This window comes from Protobothrops mucrosquamatus, unplaced genomic scaffold (assembly GCF_001527695.2).
Source record: "Protobothrops mucrosquamatus isolate PMUCROS unplaced genomic scaffold, P.Mucros_1.0 scaffold1196, whole genome shotgun sequence".
Classification (NCBI taxonomy): domain Eukaryota; kingdom Metazoa; phylum Chordata; class Lepidosauria; order Squamata; family Viperidae; genus Protobothrops; species Protobothrops mucrosquamatus.
The window spans coordinates 113,175-135,967 of record NW_015387408.1 but is presented as its reverse complement, the minus strand read 5'-3'; the positions used below and the strand labels follow the sequence as shown (position 1 = coordinate 135,967).

General features: G+C 42.7%; 1 protein-coding gene across 1 annotated transcript in view; it reads left to right on the top strand.

The window, feature by feature from the left end:
• LOC107291835 (solute carrier family 2, facilitated glucose transporter member 11) overlaps window positions 1-22,793 on the top strand; it is a 43,753-nt gene that overhangs the window by 8,570 nt on the left and 12,390 nt on the right. Inside the window, exons 7-10 of the mRNA XM_015820869.2 lie at window positions 20,330-20,517; window positions 20,842-20,952; window positions 21,478-21,579; window positions 21,842-21,917. Coding sequence (XP_015676355.2) covers window positions 20,330-20,517; window positions 20,842-20,952; window positions 21,478-21,579; window positions 21,842-21,917 — 477 coding nt within the window. The remainder of the gene's footprint in view (window positions 1-20,329; window positions 20,518-20,841; window positions 20,953-21,477; window positions 21,580-21,841; window positions 21,918-22,793) is intronic.

Here is a 22,793-nt window from a genome sequence, read left to right as displayed (position 1 = left end):
TAGTTTCTTTTTAAGGGGTTTGTGTGTGCCTATTCTTAAAATGTTCCGGCGTGTTGCACAGAACCCCACCCTGTTTTGACTGGGCACCCTGGTACCTTTCAGATTCAATTCTTCCTTCGGTTGTACCTTCTGTCGACCCAGGCAGACTGCAGCGATGTGGCCTTTCTTTCCGCACGCTCGGCAAATGGCGGAACGGAACTGACATTCCGCTTGCTTGTGGCGTCCACCGCATCCGAGACAACGAAGCTCAGCTGGGTCCTTGTCCTGACGATCATTGGACCTCCTCCCAGCTGCTTGGTAAAGCTTGTCCACCTCTTCTTCAGGATCTTCTTCCGAATCCTCGCGCACGTCTTCCTTGTGGATAGTGGCGGTCTCTGGAGCGCTTCGCTTAGGCCGCATGTTCTTGACCGCCCCGCCTGCAGCTTCTTCTGCCGAAACCTCTCGCAGAGCATCTTGGAAGGAGACATCTTCCCTGGCGAACAGCCTCTGCTGTAAGTCTGTGTTCCTCAGTCCGCACACAAAACGATCACGCAGTCTTTCCTCTAAGTCCTTGAAATCACACGGTTTAGCTGCTCTTCTCAAGGCCACAACAAATTCTTTTGCTGATTCCCCAACTCGCTGATCTCTCTGTTGAAATGTGTGCCTCCAAGCCATGACAAACTGCTTGGGCTGGAAATGTTCCTTTAAGACTTTCTTCAGGTTGGAGTATGATACCATTTCCAGCGAGTCCGGGGCGATTAGGCTCTCGGCGATCTCAAAGGCATCTTGCCCACAAATGCACAACAACGTGGCAGCCTTTAAGCCTTCCTCCCTTATCTGGTTTATGCGGAAATACGTCTCGACTCTTGCAAAATAAGATTCCCACCTCTCGGGGTGAGAGACGTCGAATTCCGCTAAACGCCCAACTTTCACCATGATCGAGGATCAGGGTCTTCTTCTACAGCCGCACGCACCCTCCAGTGATTTCGTACTGGCAGGATAACGCTGACTTCCACGCCGTTTTCCTCTTCTGGACTTCTTTGGGTGAGTCTTCAAGGTTTCCTAGCTGTATAGACTGTATCCCACCTTCGTCGCCAGTGGTAAGTCCGGAGAATAATGGCGCTTGAGATGAAGCATTTCTAACAAGTCTTTATTCTCTGCTTCCAATCTACGAACAACCCGAGCAGAGGCACGCAGGCCTCTATTTATACCTTCTGATCCCCGGGCAAATCCAACCAATCATAAGGCAGTCTTTTCCTGCCTTGCGCATGCGCGCAAGGCCGGCGCCACTCAGTCTGGTCCCGGGCAGCTTTTGCAAATGCCGGGACTCTTGCAACGTCCCGAGCCTGCTTTTGCAGGCTCCGGACACAACAAAAACCATCAACACTTGGATTAGCCCACTTCTTCAATCCTTTGCAGTAATTATATACCAGATACAAAGTGAACTAGAAGCACTAGATCAAATGCTTGGCAAATCAACCATCAACCAGGCACTAGAGTCAAGTAGTGACCTTGATAGATACAGAATACATAATAACAGAGTTGGAAGAGACTTTGGAGGTCTTCTAGTCCAATCCTCTGCACAAGCAGGAGACCGTATACTGTTCTGAACAAATGGCTGTCCAATCTCTTCTTAAAAACCTCCAGTGAGAGCGCATCCACAACTTCTGGAGGGAAGTCATTCACTGGTTAATAGTTCTCACTGTCAGGAAAGTTCTAGGCTGGATCTCTCCTTGATAATTTCCATCCGTTACTTGATGTCCTGCCTCTCAGGGCTTTGGAAAAATAGGTTGACCCCCTTCTTTATTGTTTCCCACTGTGAAGGCAAAAATACACTAAGGATAGCCAAAAATATATGAAATGACCTAATAAAGGAAGAAGCATTAAAAAATAATGAAACCAAGAAAGTAAGTAAGACCAAGCAGCTGATGACAAATCCAGCACTTGCACATATTGGACAATACCATGGCTACAAAGGCTGCACTGCTTACCAGTTTCTTCTTGAGTGCAATTCAACTGAGAGTCCAGGATGGAAGCAACTTCACATTCAGGTTTGTCATTAACTGAAATGGGAGGCAGAAGTGAAATGGAAGAATGTCTTTTTACCTCCTTACTTTCTATCTCCTTCTCTCTCTCTTTTAACTCTAGTTGCTGATCTTCCTGACTTTTAGAATCTAATTCTAATTCTTCCCTACTACTATTCTCTTCTTCTTCCCCTTCTAGTTGTTCATAAAATTCTCTTGCCTTGTCCAGGCTATCAATTTTAATCTTTCTCTCCTGCCATGTTATCAGCATCCCCTCGGGGATTAACCATCTAAATGGAATGTTTTTTTTTAATAAGATGTGCACTGAGAAATCTGTAGTCTCTTCTCTGTTCCCTCACTTTCTTTGGAATTTGTTTTAATGTTTGAATTTCTATGCCTTTGTAAATTATTGGATCTTCCCTTGTAATCCTGTATATTAGGTCTCTAATTTTTTTTCTGGCGAATCTTATATTTATCTCACGTGGTAGTTTATTCCTTCGATCATAATTTGTGTGGATTCGGTACACCTCATCTATTTCTGGCAATATTTCTTGTTTATATCTTTGTAGAGCCTCTGCTATCAGCTCTACCATAATGGTGCCCAAATCCTCTTCCTTATCCTCCACCACGTTTTGAAATCTTAAGTAAAACACCGCCCTGTCCATTTCCAGATGTATAATCGATTCTTCCAATTTTTTGTTAGTTCCCATCAATTTTTTATCTACTGTGTCGACTTTTTTCCCTATTTTATCCAATCCTACTTCTACTGTCAATATTCTTTCTTCATTTTTCTCAATTGTTTGTTGTATTGTTTCAATCTTATTATCTAATTTATTCATATCCCCTCTCATTTCAATATGGTTTTTTGACATTGTCTCCTGCATCTTTAACATTGTTTCTTGAATAGTTAATAATGTTGTTTGCATTATTTGATAATACATTTTGCTTCTCTGTCCCCAATATTCCCTCTATTGTTCTCTGTCCAGGAGGAGATGAAGGTGTCAGTGCTAAACTTGACATTGTTTTTTTCCCTGTTCTCAGTGTTGTCATCTTAATTTTTTATTTATCAAGTGCTTTCTATTCTTAGTATCTAGGAATATGATATGATTTAGCCAGCAACCTTTCTAACTTTACACTTTTATTCTAAACTTACAATTCTTCTTTCTCTCCTTTCCTAGATCTCAATCTACTTTTACTGTGTTCCTAGACCTCTCTTCTCCTTCCCTAACCTTCTTCACTTTCTTTTCTCTTTCTTACTTAACACCCAATCTCTCTAGGAATCCAAATTTTCTCTCCTTAATTTATATCATCAACCGTTTGTCCATATATCCGTTGTCTCTCACCACCGAATCATGTCCTCTCACCGTCTCTTCACTTTCCAAACTTTCTGCACTTCCTAGTTTACCTCCTCCATTCTCTTCCAGCCTCACTTTCTCCAATCTTCTATAACATGCTATACAGTCTCTCTAGGTTTTCAAGTTTCTATCCCTTCCTGTGGCTTTCCCCTCCCTATTACGTCCTCTCACCAATTCCTTCACTTTCCAAACCTTCCACACATCAGAAACTATCTCCTCTCCGAATTTGACACGCTGTCTCTCTATCGACTGTCTGTCCGTCTATCCGTTCTTGTCACTTTCACCACCGTAGCATGTCCTCTCGCCGTCTCTTTCCTCCTTTCTCCTCCGATCTCGCTTTCTCCAATCTCCTATGACTCACTACTCTTCTGTCCTTCTCAGATCGCCCTTTTCTCGACATTCCGGCTGTCAGCTTGCCAAACGTCTTCTTTTGTTTCTCTCTTCCTAGTCAGTAAGGAGGTAAAAAGACAAAGAAAAGAAAGAGAAACAGGTTTGAGAGCAAGAAAAACTCAGAAGTAAAATAATGGATGAGAAGATTAGATTAGTACCAATTAACGTCAATGGTCTAAATTCACCAGCTAAAAGAAAACAAATATTAACTAAATTAGTCAAACAAGGTGTAGACATAGTATGTCTACAAGAAGAACACATAAAAAAGCAACACAGAAAATATCTGGAATTTCCGAAATTAGGAGAATTATATACATCACTAATGGAACAAAAACAGAGAGGAGTTTATATTAGAAAAGGAATTAGAGCCAATTTAAAATATCAAGATACAGAGGGAAGGGTACTAATAATAGAACTACAAATGGAACAGAAATCATGGTTATTGGTGACAATTTATGCTCCAAATGAAAATCAAAAAGAATTTTATAAAGATCTACACAAAAAACTTATAGAAATTGTACAAGGAAACATCTGTATAATAGGAGATTATAATGCGATAGTGGATGTAAAAATGGATTATATTAGCAATATGAAAAATAAAAAGAGGTGGAAAACACTACCAAAAACATTTTTTGAGATGGCACATGAATGTCAGGGCACCGCCCTGAGTCCCGTAAGGGAGATAGGGCGGTATATAAATTTAAATAATAAATAAATAAATAAATATTTGACCAATGGAGGAAACATAATCCCATAAAAAAGGAATATACCTTTTTTCAAATCCACACAAATCGTGGTCTCGGCTGGATATGGCATGGATGAACGGGGAAATAGGACAAGTGGAGACAATAGAAATAATGCCAAATATATGGGCAGACCATAATCCTTTGAAAATAGTGTGGACAGGTCAGAAAAAAGCAAAGAGAAAGTGGACACTTAATACCCAAATTTTAAAGGAAAGAGAATTCACTGTAAGGATTAAAAAAGAAATGGAATTATTTTTTAAAGAGAATACAAAACAACAAACATCATTACAAAATATATGGGATACTGCCAAAGCATATCTGAGAAGTATAGCAATAGCATATACAGCTAGGAAAAATAAGGTGAAAAGGCAGACACAAAATATACTTCTGGAAGAGATTAAAAAATTAGAATCCAAATTACAACGGGAGCCACAAGATGAAATGATTAAAGAGAAAATGACTCTGGCCAAACATAAATTAAATATAGTAGAACAAGAGAAATTGGCAAGAGAACTGAAAGTAACTAAACAAAAAATTTTCGAACATGCAAATAAACCTGGGAGGTGGCTTGCTTACAAATTAAAAAAAGAGAAGGAAAAAAGATTTATTCAGGAACTACAGGACAAAAATGGAGAGTTGCAATATAAAATAGACGAAAAGAAAAAATAATTCAGAAATACTTTGAGTTGCTATATAAAAAAGAGGAAACAGAGGAGGAGAATATAAAACAATATCTAAAAGCTAATGGTCTCCCGGAATTAAAAGAAGGACAAAGAGAATTATTGAATAAAAAAAATAACAGCAATGGAACTAAAAATGGCAGTACAAAAACAAAAAATAATAAAGCCCCGGGGCCAGATGGTCTGCCAGGGGAAGTATATAAGACTCTTTATGAAGACCTGGAAATGATATTATTAGATGTATATAATGATGTATTGGAGAAAGCCAAATTACCAGACTCCTGGACAGAAGCCAACATACTGTAATTCTTATTCCAAAAGAAGATACGGATCCTAAACAAATAAAAAATTATAGACCAATCTCGTTGTTAAATTTGGATTATAAATTTTTTACTACAATAATGGCGGAATGACTAAAAATAATATTAAATCGAATAATACATTCGGATCAAAATGGTTTTTTACCTACCAGACAAATTAGGAACAACATGAGAACAGTGTTAAATGTCCTGGAATATTATGAAGCACACCCCGAAAAACAGGTTGCATTAGTATATTTAGATGCTCAGAAGGCATTTGATAACCTTAATTGGCAGTTTATGTTCCAACAGATAGAAGATATGAAATTTGGAGAGAAGTCTGAACAAATGATAAAGTCAATATACAAAATACAAAAGGCTAGAGTAATAATAAATGGGGAGAATACAGAGAAGGTAGAAATTAATAAAAGAGTAAGACAGGGATGTCCAATGTCACCTCTACTTTTTATTTTAACGTTAGAAGTGCTATTAACTCGAATTAGAAACAACAAAGAGATAAAAGGACTAAAGGTTAAAACAGAAGAATACAAGACACAGGCATTTGCAGACAATTTGGTGTTTTTTATAAAGGAACCATTAGAAAGAGGTAATGTTCTAATGAATGAAATAGAAAAATATGGAATGGTGGCGGGACTAAAAATAAACAAAGAAAAGACTAAAATATTAGTAAAAAGTTTAACTGAAAAACAAAAAAGGGAATTAAAAGAAAATTTGGGGTTGCAAATTGTAAAAAAGATTAAATATTTAGGAATTTGGCTCACCATAACATATTCTTCAATAAAAGAAGATAATTATAAAAAATTGATACTACAAATACAAAAAGATTTAGAGATTTGGGGAAAATTACAATTAACATTGTTAGGAAGGATTTCGGTGATTAAAATGAATATTCTACCAAAATTGTTATATCTATTTCAAAAGTTCCAATAAAATTGGGGAAAAACTTTTTTGATGAATTAAACAAAATGATTAATAAATTTATATGGTTAGGTAAAAAAGCACGAATAAATGTTAAAGCATTACAGGACAGTAGAAGTAGAGGTGGCCTTGGGCTCCCAAAATGGGAAATCTATTACCAAGCAGGGGGGTTGCTTTGGATCAGCGATTGGATAAACTTAGAAAACAAAAGGGTTCTAACAATTGAAGGTCATGATTTACAGGCTGGATGGCATGCGTTTTTATGGGGAAAAGATAAGAAATCTCACACTTACTTTTACCGGCATCAGATAAGGGATGCATTAATTTGGACATGGGAAAAAGTTAAAAAAATATATGAAAATTCCAATTTGGATCTCACCAATGGAGGCAATGATTCACCCAAACACACTGGATAAAACAAAGATGATAAGGTACAAAGAATTATTAGATAACCAAGGGAAGCTAAGATCAAGAGATGAATTAAAAGAACAGGGAATAACTATTGATTGGTGGCCATATATACAGATACAATCAAAATATAGCAAAGACATGGAAGAGTATGGAATAAGTCGGATACCACAGCATTTGGACAAAATACTGACAAACAAGGGAGGAAAATTTCTAACAAAAACCTATAAACTCTTATTAGAAGTTGAACTGGCAGAAGAAATAGTAAAGGGCCCAATGATAGCATGGGCACGAAATATAGGCAAAAATATAGAATTAGATGAATGGGAAAAAATATGGAACAGAAATTACAAATTAATGATGTCAACTGCATACAAAGAAAACCAATATATAATGTTCTACAGATGGCATTTAGCACTGGCGAGATTGGCCAAGATTTACAAAAATATGAATCCGGATTGTTGGAAATGCAAAAATAAAGAGGGAACATTTTACCATATGTGGTGGCAATGCCCCAAAGCAAAGACCTATTGGGAGCAGATAAGGAGATGGATACAGGAAATAACAAAACAACAAATTGAACTTAAACCCGAAATATTTTTATTAGGCATAATCAATCCAAAAATGGAAAAAAGATTTCAATACATCATTATACATCATTATAACTGCAGCACGCATTGCATATGCGCAAAGCTGGAAAAGGGAAAACATGCCAACAATGCAATGATTATACGCAAGATATTAGATTGTGCTGAGATGAACAAACTTACCTTAGAAATAAAGGACAAAGAAGTTACAGAATTTTATGAGATATGGGACATGTATTATAATTGGTTAGAATTGAGGAATAAAAAAGTATGAGAAGTAATGTAAATAAATGTAAATAAATGTAAGAGATATAGGACATAGTACTGTTAAGAAAAAAAGAAAAATTGTACTTTGTATTTTGTTGTTTGTAAAGAGAAAAAGGAAAAATTAAAATTAAAAAAAAAGAAATGGAAGAATGAAAGGAACTTGCCCAAGCAAGAAGGGAAGCAGAAGGGAACAATGAAATATGAAACACACCTTGATAGAGGCAAGTAGCTTGACTTGGTACACAACAAGATTAATAACAGCTTCAATAGGAAAGGGACTAATAAACTTGTGATCTAATTTTTTGGAAGGAGGCAGCACGTTGAGTAGAAATCCAAACTTAATTAACCCATTTGTAAACTGGGATCAGGTTGATGATGCTTGTCTGCAAATCCTTTGTCTCTTTAGCTATCTTAAGTTGATCTTGCAAGACTTGCTAAATCACCACTAGAATAGAATAGAATAGAGCTGGAAGGGACCTTGGAGGTCTTCTAGTCCAGCCCTCCACTTAAGCAGAAGAACCTACACCATCTCAGACAGGTGATTGTCATCTCAGACAGGTGATTGTCTAGTCTCTTCTTAAAGATCTCTAGTGATCTTTCTGGGGGTAATCTGTTCCACTAGTTGGTTGTCCTCACTGTCAGGAGGTTTCTCCTTAAATCCAGATTGCTTCTCTCTTTGATCAGTTTCCAACCATTGTTTCTTGTCCTTCCCTCTGGTGCTCTGGTGAACAACCTGACCCCTTCTGCCTTGTGGTAGCCCCTCAGATACTGAAACACTGCTATCATGTGTCCCCTATTTCTTCTTTTCTTTAGACTAGCCAAACCCAAGTCCTGCAGCCGTTCTTCGTATGTTTTAGCCTCCAGGCCATTGATCATCTTAGTTGCTCTACTCTGAATTTTTTCCAAACTCTCAACATCTTTTTTGTGATATGGTGACCAAAACTGGCTGCAGTATTCCAGGTGTGGTCTTACTAGGGCTTTGTAAAGCGGTACTAGTACTTTGCGTGATCTTGATTCTATGCCTCTGTTTATACAACCCAGGATTGTATTAGCTTTTTTGGTTGCTGCTGCACACTGCTGGCTCATAGTCAAGTGATCGTCCACTAGGACTCCAAGGTCCCTCTCACAGTTACTGTTTTTAAGCTGGGTCTTGCCCAATCTGTATTTGTGCTTTTGGTTTTTCCTGCCTAAGTGCAGGACTTTGCTTTTCTCCATATTGAAACTCATTTTATTGGATAGGGCCCATTGTTCGAGTTTGTCAAGATCTTTTTGGATCCTGAATTTGTCTTTGGGCGTGTTGGCTATTCCTGACAGTTTGGTGTCATCTGCAAATTTGATGAGTTCCCCTTCAGTTCCCTCATCTAAGTCCTTTATGAAGATATTGAAGAGTACTGGGCCTAAGATGGAACCTTGTGTTACCCCACTGCTTACTTCTCTCCATGTGGATGTAGTGCCGTTGAGGACTACTCATTGAGTGCGGTTTGTCAGCCAGCTACAGATCCATCTGGTGGTGATGTTGTCTATTCCACCTTTTTCTAGCTTATCAATTAGTAGGTTGTACTTTGTCAAATCTAAGTATACTACGTCCACTGTGTTTCTCTGGTCTACTGGTTTAGTCACTTTGTCGAAGAGTGAAATAAGATTGGTTTGGCATGATCTGTTTTTAACTAATTTAACTAATTCTCAAAAGTTCTCCACTGCTGAATTTAAAGAAGGGTCTTGTACAAATGAGAATCAAGGCACCATACTTAGTAGGGAAAAGAGACATACAGTATGAATTGTTGTCTGATATGCACGTATGCATATTCTGCAACTGGCAAATGTTCCACCCAATTATCTTGCTGGAAATTTAGAAAACAAGGTAGATGTTGTTCTAAAATACCATTCAGATGTTATTCAGACTTAAGCATAAGGATCACTGTTCTTGTAAATCCTTCAACCAGTCATCAGATATTTTGATGGCTACAAACATTTCCAATAGAATGGCCTTTTGAAGGGAAGCAACATGGAATCAAATGGAGAGAAAAACAGGGATCATCTAAGCTTCATTTGTTAGGTTTATGAGTGGACTGCAGGTACTCCAAATTCTGATGGTCAGTTTGCAATTCTACCTATGCCAGGCTGCCTCAATATGATACTACTGTCTTTTGAAAGCTACTTTGATGGCTAAAGCTCCTTACCCTAAATAGTATACAATAGTTATGCTTAGCTGGCTTTTCTTGAGAAACAGGCACAAGAGAACAGTAAGCCTGAAGAACAGCTCCAACAATAACATCCTGTCTCTACTAGGAAACTTCTCAAAGGATCCTAGTGGCAAAGGTTCAGTTCAGAGGCAAAAGAATTATATAGCTTCAAACACTTTTTGCACCATTTGGTTAGATTCAAGGTCAGATTAGGATCAGGCAAGAGAAAAAAGGGTCCCCACCTCCAGAAATACTTTTCTGGCAGGACTTTGATTAATTAATCAGTTAAGAAAGAGCTATGTTTCATACTCTTTACTGTTTTACTGTTTTTACAGTGTTGTAAGAATTTATTACAGTATTGTATTCTGATTTTGTATATACTTAGAACAGCTGGCAATAGCTTATCAATAATACATAAATATTAACTCATAACTTTGCCCCATCTCCATAATAGATTTGTTATATACTGGGACTGGTGAGGCATTGAAGAGACCGTAGTGAAAGTAACAGCTCGTTTATTCAATCCACACAGAAGTGGCTCTAACAGCCGCTTGACTCTTATTTATATGAACCGCCACTAGGCGGCAGCCAATGAGTTTAAAGCATATATTCCTGCCTAAAACACAGGCTTCAATATATATATATACAGTCAGTTAAGGATTTGAATTGAATATCTTTAGTTAACCATTTTAACAGCCCTATGAAATTGGGTTAATACACAACACCCCTTCCCCCTAGATAAATCACACATCAAGAAAATGTACATACTCTTGTAAATAGGCAGGCGACTTCCGCGAGTGCGCTAATCGCCACGCCACTGCCGGAAGTTCCCGGTCTACCAGCCCCTGTGATTGACTGGGTAGACCAGGGCTCTTCGATCTGCTTGCTTCGGGTAGACCGGTGTCTCTTTGACTGATTGGGCCAGGTAGACCGGTGTCTCTTTGGCCGATCTGGCTGGGTAGACCGGTGCTCTGAACAGCAGTTCCGGAAAGACTGGGGAACAAGTCTGCAAGCAAGTTCTGTTCTGTGGGCATGGTCCCTCCAGTCTGTGGTGACTCAACCAAAGTTAAGTCATCCTGTATTTCTCTGTGAGTCTCACAAGACCCAGGAGACTCAGGCGCATTGCAGCTGACAGGCAGCTCCCTACTCTCCTCTTTGTCGGTGGCCAGGGACTGATTAGCCTGCCACCGATGCAGCTGATCGATGTGGTGGCACAATACACGCCCGTCTTCCAGGATCACTTCGTATGACAGTGGCCCTGATACCTTGCAAACCACAGCTACCACCCACAGTGCCCTTTGTCCATAGTTTCTTGCCCAAACTCGATCGCCAACTTGCAAATTCCTCGGGCGCTTGGGCTGTGCTGTTTCTGTTGCTACTCAGTCCAGGTGGAGATGGTCCAGCTTCATGGTCAACCGACGTCCCCATCTCAGTTCCGCTGGGCTGCAGCCCATTGATGTGCAAGGGGTTGTATGCTGGCAGAGCAGAAAGTCTGCCAGCCGGTGATGCCAATCCCCAGATGCAATTATTTTTAGCGACTCCTTGGTCATCCTGACCATACGTTCTGCTTGGCCATTTGAAGCAGGATGAAAGGGGGCTGAGGTAGCATGTCTAATCATGTTAGTCCTTAAGAAGGACTGAAACTCAGCAGCAGTAAATTGGTCCTCATTATCTGACACAATTACATCAGGTAAGCCATGTGTGGCAAAGATTCTGTGCAGTTCCTGGATGGTCCTGGCAGTAGTCATAGTAGGGACAGGTGCTACCTCAAGCCACTTGGAGTAATTGTCCACTACAATGATGAACACCTGTCCTTGGGAGGGTCCTGCATAGTCTATGTGAATCCTAGACCAGGGGGTTTGCGTGGTCTTCCAGCGATGTACTGGGGCTTGAGGCATTTCAGGTCTGGCCTGCTGGCAAACCTGGCATCCTTTCACTTGAGCCTCAATATCCTTATCCAACCCTGGCCACCATAGGTAGCTTCTCGTGAGTGTCTTCATCCTGACTATTCCAGGATGTCTCTCATGCAGAGATTCTAAGACTCTTGCCCTTAATGTGTGTGGGACTATAACCCTACTTCCCCATAGAATGCAGCCCTTGTATGCTAATAGCTCATCTTGTCTTCTGATGAAGCTGTGAAATTCTGTCCCAGGACTGGTTCCTGGCCACCCCCGCAGCACTCAGTTCAAAACACGACTGAGTGTTTTGTCACTGACTGTTTCAGCAGCCACATCCCCTGCGTGAAGGGGAGATTCTGGCAGATCCTGGATTGCCAGGATGTGTGCAGCAGGTGCGGGGTCTGGTTCTGAATTAGGCAGGGGCAACCTGCTGAGTGCGTCAGGGTGGCCCATTTCCTTGCCAGGCTTATGGACTAGCCTGTAATTGTAGGCTGCCATAAAGATTGACCACCTCAGAATCCTTGGGGAAAGGATCTGAGGGGTTTGCTTGTCTGCAGTAAACAGACTTAGAAGAGGCTTGTGGTCTGTAAAGACCGTAAATGGGTGACCATAAAGGAAATTGTGGAATTTCTTTATTCCTGCAACTATGGCTAAAGCCTCCTTATCAATTTGTGTGTAATTTCTTTCCACTGGGGAAAGTGTCCTTGAATAATATGCTATGGGAGCTTGCCTCCCGTCAGTCATTAAATGGCTCAAAACTGCTCCTATCCCATATGATGAAGCATCATATGCAATACTGATAGGCAGTTTTTCATAGAAATGTGTTAACACAGAGTCTGAAGACAGCAGTGATTTGACTGTTTGAAATTATTTTCATGGACACTAGTCCACTGCCATGGTGCCCTTTTAACCAGGAGCCTATGCAGAGGCTCTGCTAAAGCTGCCTTATGAGGAAGGAATGCATGGTAGAAGTTAAGTAACCCTAAAAATGCCTGCAGCTCCCCCTTTAACTTAGGTCTGGGAGCCTGCTGAATAGCCTTAAGCTTTGAGTCAACGGGGTGGATTCCAGCAGCATCTATCTGGAATCCCAGGAACTCTGTGGAGTTCACACCTATTTGACATTTGTCTCTCTTGAGCTTCAGCCCCGCTTTGTGGAAGCACTGAAGAACAGCTCTTAGACGTTCTGCTAATATTTCTGCTGACTCCCCAGCAATTAGCACGTTGTCAAAATAAGGACACACACCTGAAATATTTTTGAGCGTGCACTCCATCACACTCTGAAAAAGCCCTGGGGCCCCTTTACCTTTCCTGGGGAAGTCTTCAGGTGGAGATTCCCTCTGGCGACCTTTACACACGATAGCGATGTGGCCCTTTTTGCCACATGCTCGGCACACAGCTGTACGAAACCTGCACTCTGAGTGCTGGTGCCGTCCTCCGCAGCCAGCACAGCTAGGGAAGAAGGCTGCCTTGTCAAGTGGCTGCTGCCTTCTTCCTGGAAGCTTCTGCACCCGGTCGATCTCAGTATCCTTGTCCGGGTTGTCTGCTCTCTCTGAATCTTCATGATGAACAGCAATCTGGCTGGGGGAATTCTTTGAGGGTCATAAAGCCTTGACTGCTCCTCCGGCGACCTCTTCTGCCATTGCTTCTTTCAAGGCGTCCTGGAACGACAAATTTTCCTTTGCAAACAGCCTCTGCTGTAAGTCTCTGTTTCTTAGGTCACATACCAGTCGGTCCCTGAGCCAATCTTCTAAATCTGGGAATTCGCAGAGTCTGGACGCCTATCTCAGGGCAGCCAGCAATTCAGCAGCTGACTCCCCTGGCTGCTGTTCTCTCTGCTCAAACATGTGTCTCCATGCAATGATAGACAGTCTTGGTTCAAAGTGTTCTTTGAGTGTTCTTTTCAAGGTAACTGACTCCAAGCTGGCTGGGGCGATTAGATTTTCGGCTATGTCAAAAGTTGCCTGGCTGCATACGCATAGTAATGTTGCAGCCTTTAGTCTGTCTTCCCTGACCTGGTTTGCTCTCAGGTAATTTTTGACCCGGGAAACATAAGAGCTCCATTGCTCTAGATGTGATACGTCGAATTCAGATAGCTTGCCTACCTTGGCCATAGCTTTCTATTACTGAGTCTCTGTCAGAATCCAGTTATATTTCATTTCTATCTATCTTCTCTGATATAAACCCAATTTTACTCTCTCCTGGATCCTGTCATACTACTAAGGGGGAGGGGGGTATGCATGGGGGTTTTATGACTTTCACTTCCTCTATTCACTTCAAAGTAACCTTTTGTTGATTCACTTCGGATCTGCTAACCATAACAATGTAGCCATTTGCCTTTTATCCTATGCTCCTTTGAACTTCTCCTCCCTTAACGGCCAGTGAGAGAAAGGGGGGGGAGATGCAGCATCTGGGATCTGTGTGAGGAGATGTTGAATGATTGTGCCAATGGAGCGGATTGATGTTATCTCTCCCGGAGTTAACACCTAGAAATCTGCTGATTTGAATCGCCCGGAAGAACTACAGGTGGGGGGCTGCTTAGGGACAATTTAAAAACATCGAATTGTAAGGGAATCCCTCAGATCCTGTCTATCATGCTCGCTATCAGTTTCTTTTAATAAAAGTTCCTGTTGAAAGAGACCGTTTCCAAGAATTCTGCATTCTTAAAATATGGATTGAAGTGGATCCTTACATTAGACAGGATCTGCAGTAATAGTCAACCTGGAAGGGAGAACCTTTTTTGCACTTTGCAAAAAATACAATGTTTGACAATGAGGCAGGGAAGGGAGAAAACTCCCCGGAAGGGGAGCCGCTGCCCCGACTGAAAACCTGCCAGATGACAGGATCTGAGAGGTCAGATTCCTCAGGAAAAGAGGTGGTGGAGACACGGGACCACAAACCTTGGTGGTCAATGGGCATTGGAAAGAAAGGCGAGTGGGAAAAGAAATCAAGAAAGGTGACCCTGAGACGGGGGGGGCAAACAAACAGAATGGAAGCAGGAGATGGAGAAATCCCTACACGCAAGTGAGGAGGAAGGGAGCTGGGCACCGTACTCGGGCTGGATCCTAGAGAAAGCTATCGACCTGATGAAAAGAACTCTCAGCTCCCTAGGAGAGGAGAATTCTGAGCCCTACGGCCGCCCCAGCTCCTGGAGCCGCAAAGGGAGAGACACCGAGGGGGAAATGGAACCTGCAGACCCGGGGACATACGCTGATCCAGTAGCGACCACTTCAGCAGCCCCCACTCCCCGCCGACCCACAGATGGCGATCTGGATGGAAGACAATAGCACCGACGGTGAAGGCACTGATCCATTCAAAGACTCCTGCTGCTGGATGTGAAATTCAAGGGGGAGCTGACACGCTTGGGGTTTTTCCTAACCCAAGTCATCAGCTACATGGAGGAATATGGGCGGCACATCCCTAGTGACAAAGCCTGTATCCGTATCGTGCAATCCGCCCTGGACTGACCGGCCGCAGATTGGGTGGTGAATTTGCATGATTCTGATGCCCCAGAGCTCAACAACTTCAACTGTTTCATGTCCTGTCTTGAGAAGGTGATTTGAGGAACCCCTGGCTGATCGCAAAGCGCGCAAAAGAATCAAAACGGTGAGGCAAGGCAGACGCCTGGTAGCCGAATATATACAAGAATTCTGGGCCATTGCCAACAAACTGAACTGGCCGGAAGACATCCTCCTTAGCCATTTCAAAGATGGCCTAAATTACGACCTGTATTACGCTTGCCTGCCCCGGGGGTACCCCCACCAACTCGATGAATGGAATGTCCTGACAGAGGAAGCAGAGATCGACCTACTGAAGAGGCACCGCTGAGGAAAACCATGGGGCCGCTGGCCGTCTGAGCTGACGCACGAGCCAGTGAAGCCACTGGCTATGGCCAAGAAACCAACGGGCTGTTTCAAATGCGGGAGAGAGGGGCATCGGGCTGTAGAATGCCGATCGAAAATCCCCGAGCACAACCCAGACAGATCACCGGCCAGTAAATCTGGGAAGTCCCCAGCTAAGCCAAAAGAACCTGCCATGACAACGATAGAGGCTGTGGAATCCCCAACCTCTGCCCAACGTGGGGAAGGAACTCCAGCCTACACCGCAGGGCCGGTGGACACCTCAGACGACAGCTCGGAGGGCGAACCCCTGGTAAGTGGACCCATCACACCCATCCTCAAGACAGTGACTATATTAATTCCCTCCATGCCCGAAGCTGTCAAGGTGAAAGCCTCAATAGACTCTCACTGCACCCACTGCCTCATTAGCCCGATGCTAGTGGGGAATCTGGGCATTCGGGTGAGGAGGCTAGAACAACCAATCTCATTTGGCCAGTTAGATGGGTCCATAGCAGGGAGGGGTGCCAGCTACCCTAGCCACTTTACCAGTCCACCTATCCCTGGGAAACCATGAGGAAGACATAACGTTTGTAGTGACCCCAGGCATGGAATGCCCGATGATCCTGGGGCTGGAATGGTTAAAGAAATGGAACCCCTGGGTAAATTGGAGGATGGCAGAAATCAATTTCCCGAAGGGCGACCCTATGGACTTAAAATCCCAAGGGGCTCTACCAAAATTAAGAACAGAAAAAATCCATGGGAGAAGAAAAGGGGCTGCCCGAAATACCAGAGGAATACTGAGATCTTGCTGAAGTTTTCAGTGAGGAGAGGGCGGATGAGATCCCACCACCACCAACCCACGGACTGTGCCATAGAATTCAAGCCCGGGGCAAAACTCCTCAAGCCCAGACTATACTCCATGAACTCTAAGGAGAATTAGGAAATGGAAAGATTCATAAAGAAAAACCTAGAAAGGGGGTTCATTGAACCTGCCAAGCCTAAAGTGGCCATCCTGGTCCTCTTTAGAGAAAAGAAGGACGGCTCTTTACGCTTATGCATAGAATACTGCCTATTGAATACAATCAGTGAAAGCAACCTATACCCTCTACCCCTCATGAAGGACATGTTATCACACCTCTCGAATGAAGAATTTTTACTTAACTAGATCTAAGGGAAGCATTTTACCGTGTTAGAATTAAGGAAGGGGATGAATGGAAAACCACATTTAATTGCCCAATGGGGGTGCTACCAACTCAAAGTTTTGCCATTTGGATTACAAGGGGGTCCCGCAGTATTTATGCAATTAATCAATGAGGTACTAAGGGAGCACCTATTTAAGGGGGTCCTGGTTTATTTAGACGATATTCTTATCTTCACCGAATCCAAAGAGGAACATGTCAACCTAGTCAGAGCAGTTTTAAAGAAACTGCAAGCTGCCCACCTATATGCCAAATTATTGAAATGCAAATTCCATCAGGAAAGAATAGACTACCTGGGTTATTGCATATCCCCACAGGGCACTGAAATGGACCCAGGGAAGGTCAGAGCAGTATTAGAATGGGCACCACCTCGCACAAGAAAGCAACTGCAAAGTTTCCTCGGTTTCGCAAACTTTTACCACCAATTCATTCCCTCATTTGCCCAAATATCCCTGCCCCTCACGAACTTACTAAAAACGAAGGGAGAATCCTCAGTGAAACCTAGCCAGCCACTAAAATGGACAATGGAATGCCAAGCAGCATTTGAGAGATTAAAGAGACTCTTTTCTGCCGAACCAGTACTGAGGCATTCAGACATGGATAAGCCCATCATAATACAGGCAGATGCAAGTGATGTGGCAGTGGGGGCTGTACTATTACAAGAAAACAATGAAGGGGTATTGCAACCCTGCGCGTATACGTCCAAGAAACTCACCGAAATGGAACAGTGCTGGCCCGTGTGGGAGAAAGAGGCACATGGGATACGTTGGTCATTACTTATGTGGCACCAATTCTTGGAAGGGAATAAGATCCCTTTTTAGGTGTGGACAGACCACAAAAACCCGGAAGCCTTGAAAACACCCAGGAAGCTCAACCCTAAGCAAGCCCGCTGGTCCCAACATTTTCACCAATTCAACTTTACGCTCAAACACTTGCCGGGGGGAAAGAACTTCCTGGCAGATGCACTATCTCACATGTCCCAATATAACAGCACGCGAGCCACCAATTCTAAACCAGAGCCTAAGCTAAATTAAAATCGCAGCTGGGTAGCCAAACCGGAATTGAATTCCAGAAAACTTTGGAAACAGATGAATAGTTCTAGAAAAATAGACATGTGTGCACAATTATGGGCGGACTGCCTTGGGTGGGGAAAATGTTATATATACCAACCACCCAGAGGGTCACATTCATGCAGCTTTGCCACGACACAAAAGCAGCAGGGCATTTTGGATTTGTAAAAACATTACACTTAATTAAAAGGCAATTTTGGTGGCCATCCATGAAAAAGAACATAGAAAGTTATGTGGCCAGCTGCCCAATGTGCGCAACTGCAAAGAGGTTGCAAGGGAAATCGCCCGGACTGTTACAAACAGTGGCAAATCTCTCAGCCCCCTGGAGGGAAATAGCCATGAATTTTATAGTGGAATTACCAGAAAGCAATGGGAATACTGTCATCTGGACAGTCATGGACTTGTTTTCTAAACAGGTGCACTTTATCCCTTGCCAAAAGATTCCCACCGCAAAAGCCTTAGTGAAACGTTTCGTACAGCATATTTACAGATTGCATGGGGCACCCCAATGCATCATATCTGATAGGGGAGTGCAATTTATGTCTGCATTTTGGAAGGAATTTTTATCCCTTTTAGGGACCACTCAGGGACTGACATCTAGTCATCATCCTCAAGGGAACGGTCAAGCAGAGAAATCTAACTCAGTACTTGAGCAATATTTAAGATGCTTTATTAATTTCCAGCAGTTAGATTGGACGTACCTACTCCCTTTCTCAGAAGTTGCCTACAATAATGCAGTCCACTCCAGCACAGGTTACACTCCTTTTCAAATAGCTACCGGTCAAAGTTTCAACCCCATGCCAGAACTAATCCCAAACGAACCGGCGATCCCATCACTGAAAGAATGGATGGAACAATTACAAAACACCTGGCCAATAGTTATAAAAGCCCTAGACGAAGCTAGGCAAGCATACAAAGCACAAGCAGATAAAAAAAGAGTTGAATCATAAACCCAGTAACAGTAAAATTAGAATTACCCCAAAATCTCAGGCAAATTCACCCAATTTTCCACTGCAGTTTGCTGAAAAGAGAACAACAGTCACCCTTACAGCCAAAATTCCCCACCACCACCTCCAATCATGGTGGAAGGAGAACAACACTTCGAGATAAAGGAAATCCTAGACTCTAGGAGATATCATGGAATAATTCAATACCTAGTAGCATGGAAACACCTCCCCTCCTCACAAAACGAGTGGGTTCATAAATGTCATGTCAGAGACCCGAAACTGTTAAAGAAGTTTCATACAAAGTATCCTAACAAGCTAGACTAACTTTTATACCTGTTTTGTTTTCTTTACAGGTGGATCTCTCTTATTTTTAAGGGGGACAGGATGTCAGAATCCAGTTATATCTCATTTCTATCTATCTTCTCTGATATAAACCCAATTTTACTCTCTCCTGGATTCTACCATACTACTAAGGGGGAGGGGGGTATGCATGGAGGTTTTATGACTTTCACTTCCTCTATTCACTACAAAGTAACCTTTTGTTGATTCGCTTCGGATCTGCTAACCATAACAATGTAGCCATTTGCCTTTTATCCTATGCTCCTCTGAACTTCTCCTCCCTTAACGGCCAGTGAGAGAAAGGGGGAGGGAAAGGTGCAGCATCTGGGATCTGTGTGAGGAGATGTTGAATGATTGTGCCAATGGAGCGGATTGATATTATCTCTCCCGGAGTTAACACCTAGAAATCTGCTGATTTGAATCACCCGGAAGAACTGCGGGGTGGGGGGCTGCTTAGGTACACTTTAAAACATCGAATTGTAAGGGAATCCCTCAGATCCTGTCTATCATGCTCGCTATCAGTTTCTTTTAATAAAAGTTCCTGTTGAAAGAGACCGTTTCAAAGAATTCTGCTTTCTTAAAATGTGGATTGAAGTGGGTCCTTACAGTCTCTCAATGCCTTATGCTGCTAAGGGCTTCTGTGCGAATCTTAGGCACGGATCCCTTAGGATAGTGGTGCCTCTAGCGTGGCTTGCTAGCAGGCAGAAGGGGAGAACGCTGTTCCTACCAGGGCGCTGATGCCTGGTCTTACCCCTTAGGGACTCTTAGCTCTTAGACCTCCAGTTCTTTCTTCCTTAGCAGCATATCCCATCCTCATCGCCACTGTTATATACTGGGACCAGTGAGGCATTGAAGAGACCGTAGTGAAAGTAACAGCTTGTCTAACAGCCGCTTGACTCTTATTTATATGGACCGCCACTAGGCGACAGCCAATGAGTTTAAAGCATACATTCCTGCCTAAAACACAGGCTTGCAATATATATATATATACAGTCAGTTAAAGATTTGAATTGAACATCTTTAGTTAACCATTTTAACAGCCCTATGAAATTGGGTTAATACACAACAAGATTCATGGATTTATTATCCATAAATCAATCTGCTAAAGTGTACATTGACCTAGGATCACCCAAGTGGGCAAAGGGACACAAGGGTGCCATCATGTGTGTCTTTCTTTCCACAGCCATCAAACAGCTCTGGGGTGAGGGTGACCATCAAGCTGAGATTGATGACATCAAAAGGGAAAAGGCAGCCATGTCTTGTACGAAAAGTCTCCGAGTCCTGGAAGTGCTAAAGGCCCAATCACTGCGCTGGCAACTGTATGTGATGATCACCGTCATGAGCACTCTGCAGCTGTGTGGCATCAATGCAGTTGAGTCTTTGCTCAAAGAAATCCCACAATGGCTGCAGTCCTCTTGTCACTATTGGCAGAGAGTAGTGCAACCTGTGGCTCAGCCCATCACAAAACCCAGGTTTGCAAGATCATAGAACCATTTAAGAAAAAAAATGTTTCTGGGCCTTTTTATTTGCTGCAGGCTGATTTGGACATTAGTCTCCCCTACTTAAAATGAGGTGTTATTAACTGGATCCAAGGCCCCTTTCCTAAAAAAAAATAATAATAACCTTTCTTTTCTTTCCTTTTCCTTCCCTTCTAAAAACACTGGCTATCTTCTCATTTTTTTTATTCTTTTCTAGATCTACTTCTACTCATTTGAAGTTTTTCGCACAGCCCAGTTTGAAGAATCCCTCATTCCATACATTGCACTGGGTGTTGGCATCTGCGAGTGCCTCTCATCCATTCTGTGTGTAAGTTCAAGAGGACAGGCAAGAAGGGGGGACCTTATTAAAGATGGGGAGAACCATGTGTTCCTTTTTCTCAAGAGTCAGGTCGAAGATGGTAGGTGGTGCTGGCCCCATTAGTCTTTGCTGACAGCTGGTTTTCTGTGAGACAGATATGTGATTTGCATCATCTGTGTGGATGCAATTATGCACTTTTTAAAGAGATTGGACAGCCATTTGTCTGAAATAGTCTAGGGCAGGGGTGTCAAACTGCCGGCCTGTGGGCTGGATACATCATGCAGAAACTGCACCCACCCCAGCTCTGGCAATGGGAAAAAACTCTCAATACATTGCGACACATCACGTGATGTGGCAAGTTTGACAACCCTGGTTTAGGGTCTCCTGTTTGAGCAGGGGACTGGACTAGAAGACCTCCAAGGTCCCTTCCAACTCTGTTATTCTGTTAATAGATTTTGGAGAATAATTGTTAGCATTCTCACAATTAGCCCATCAAAATATATTTTCTCTGTATTTCCTTTTCCTGCATTTCAGAGTTCTCTGATTGAGCATTTTGGGCGGAAACTTCTACTATGGGGAGGATATGCTGCGATGGTGCTGGTGCTGGCTGCACTCACAGTAACCCTTTCATTCCAAGTAAGAGAGATATTTTAGTGTTTTTTCTGACAAAAGCAGAAGTATCTGCTTCTGGCAATGGTGAGGTATAGCAAAATGAAAGTGGGATGGATGGCAAAAGGAAGAACATTCAGATATGTTTTGGGGCATATTTCTGGAGCCCCATTCTAGATCAGGAGGGCCAAATGTCCCCTTAACTCAATTTGACACCTCAAATCTCCAATTGCCTTAGGAATCAGTGTGTGGTTGCTGTTATGTTTAAAGGAGCCTTTTTTCATTCTAGCATCGCTTCTCCTGGATGCATTACTTGAGTGTCATTTTCATCTTCCTCTTTGTCATCTTCTATGGAATTGGACCTTGTGAGTATCTCCACTCTGGACAGATTGTTATACAGGCTTGGATGGGGAAGAAACATCTCCAGCCCAAGGCCAAATGGCTTTGGGGTTTGGGCCACCCAGATCTGGGGATATTCCATCTTTGATCTTGGATGGGATTGCACTCCCCTTTCAGGGATGGTACACAATCTGGGGATCTTCCTGGACTCGCAGTTCCAGCTTAAAGAAAGGTGGCAACTGTAGCCAGAAAAACCTTTACAGTTTCATCTAATGTGCCAGTTGTGCCTGGGGTGCTTCAGATAGTCATTCATGCCTTGGTCACCTTTCAGCTTGATTATTGCAATGCAGTCTACATGGGCTGCCCTTGAAGACCACCTGGAAGTTCCAACTGGTCCAGAATACAATGGCACAGAGAGTGACAAGCATGCTTCAATACACCCATGTAACACCTCTGCCTCGTGAGCTTTACTGAGGGCCAGCTTGCTTCCCAGTGCAATTCACTGCTTCTAAAGCCATACACAGCTTAGGGCTTGGTTACTTGAGGGACCATCTATCTCCCACAGTATCTGTACAGCTATTTTGATCTGGCAGAGTTGGCACACTCCAGGTTCCTTTGATTAAACAACATCATTTATTAGGACCATAGAATCACACCTTCTTTGTAGCAATCTATAAAAAAAGATGTTGAGACTCTAGAAAAAGTGCAGAGAAGAGCAACAAAGATGATTAGGGGACTGGAGGCTAAAACATATGAAGAACGGTTGCAGGAACTGGGCATGGCTAGTCTAGGGAAGAGAAGGACCAGGGGAGACATGTTAGCAGTCTTCTAATATTTGAGGGGCTGTCACAGAGAGGAGGGGGTCAACCTATTTTCCAAAGCACCTGAAGGCCAGACAAGGA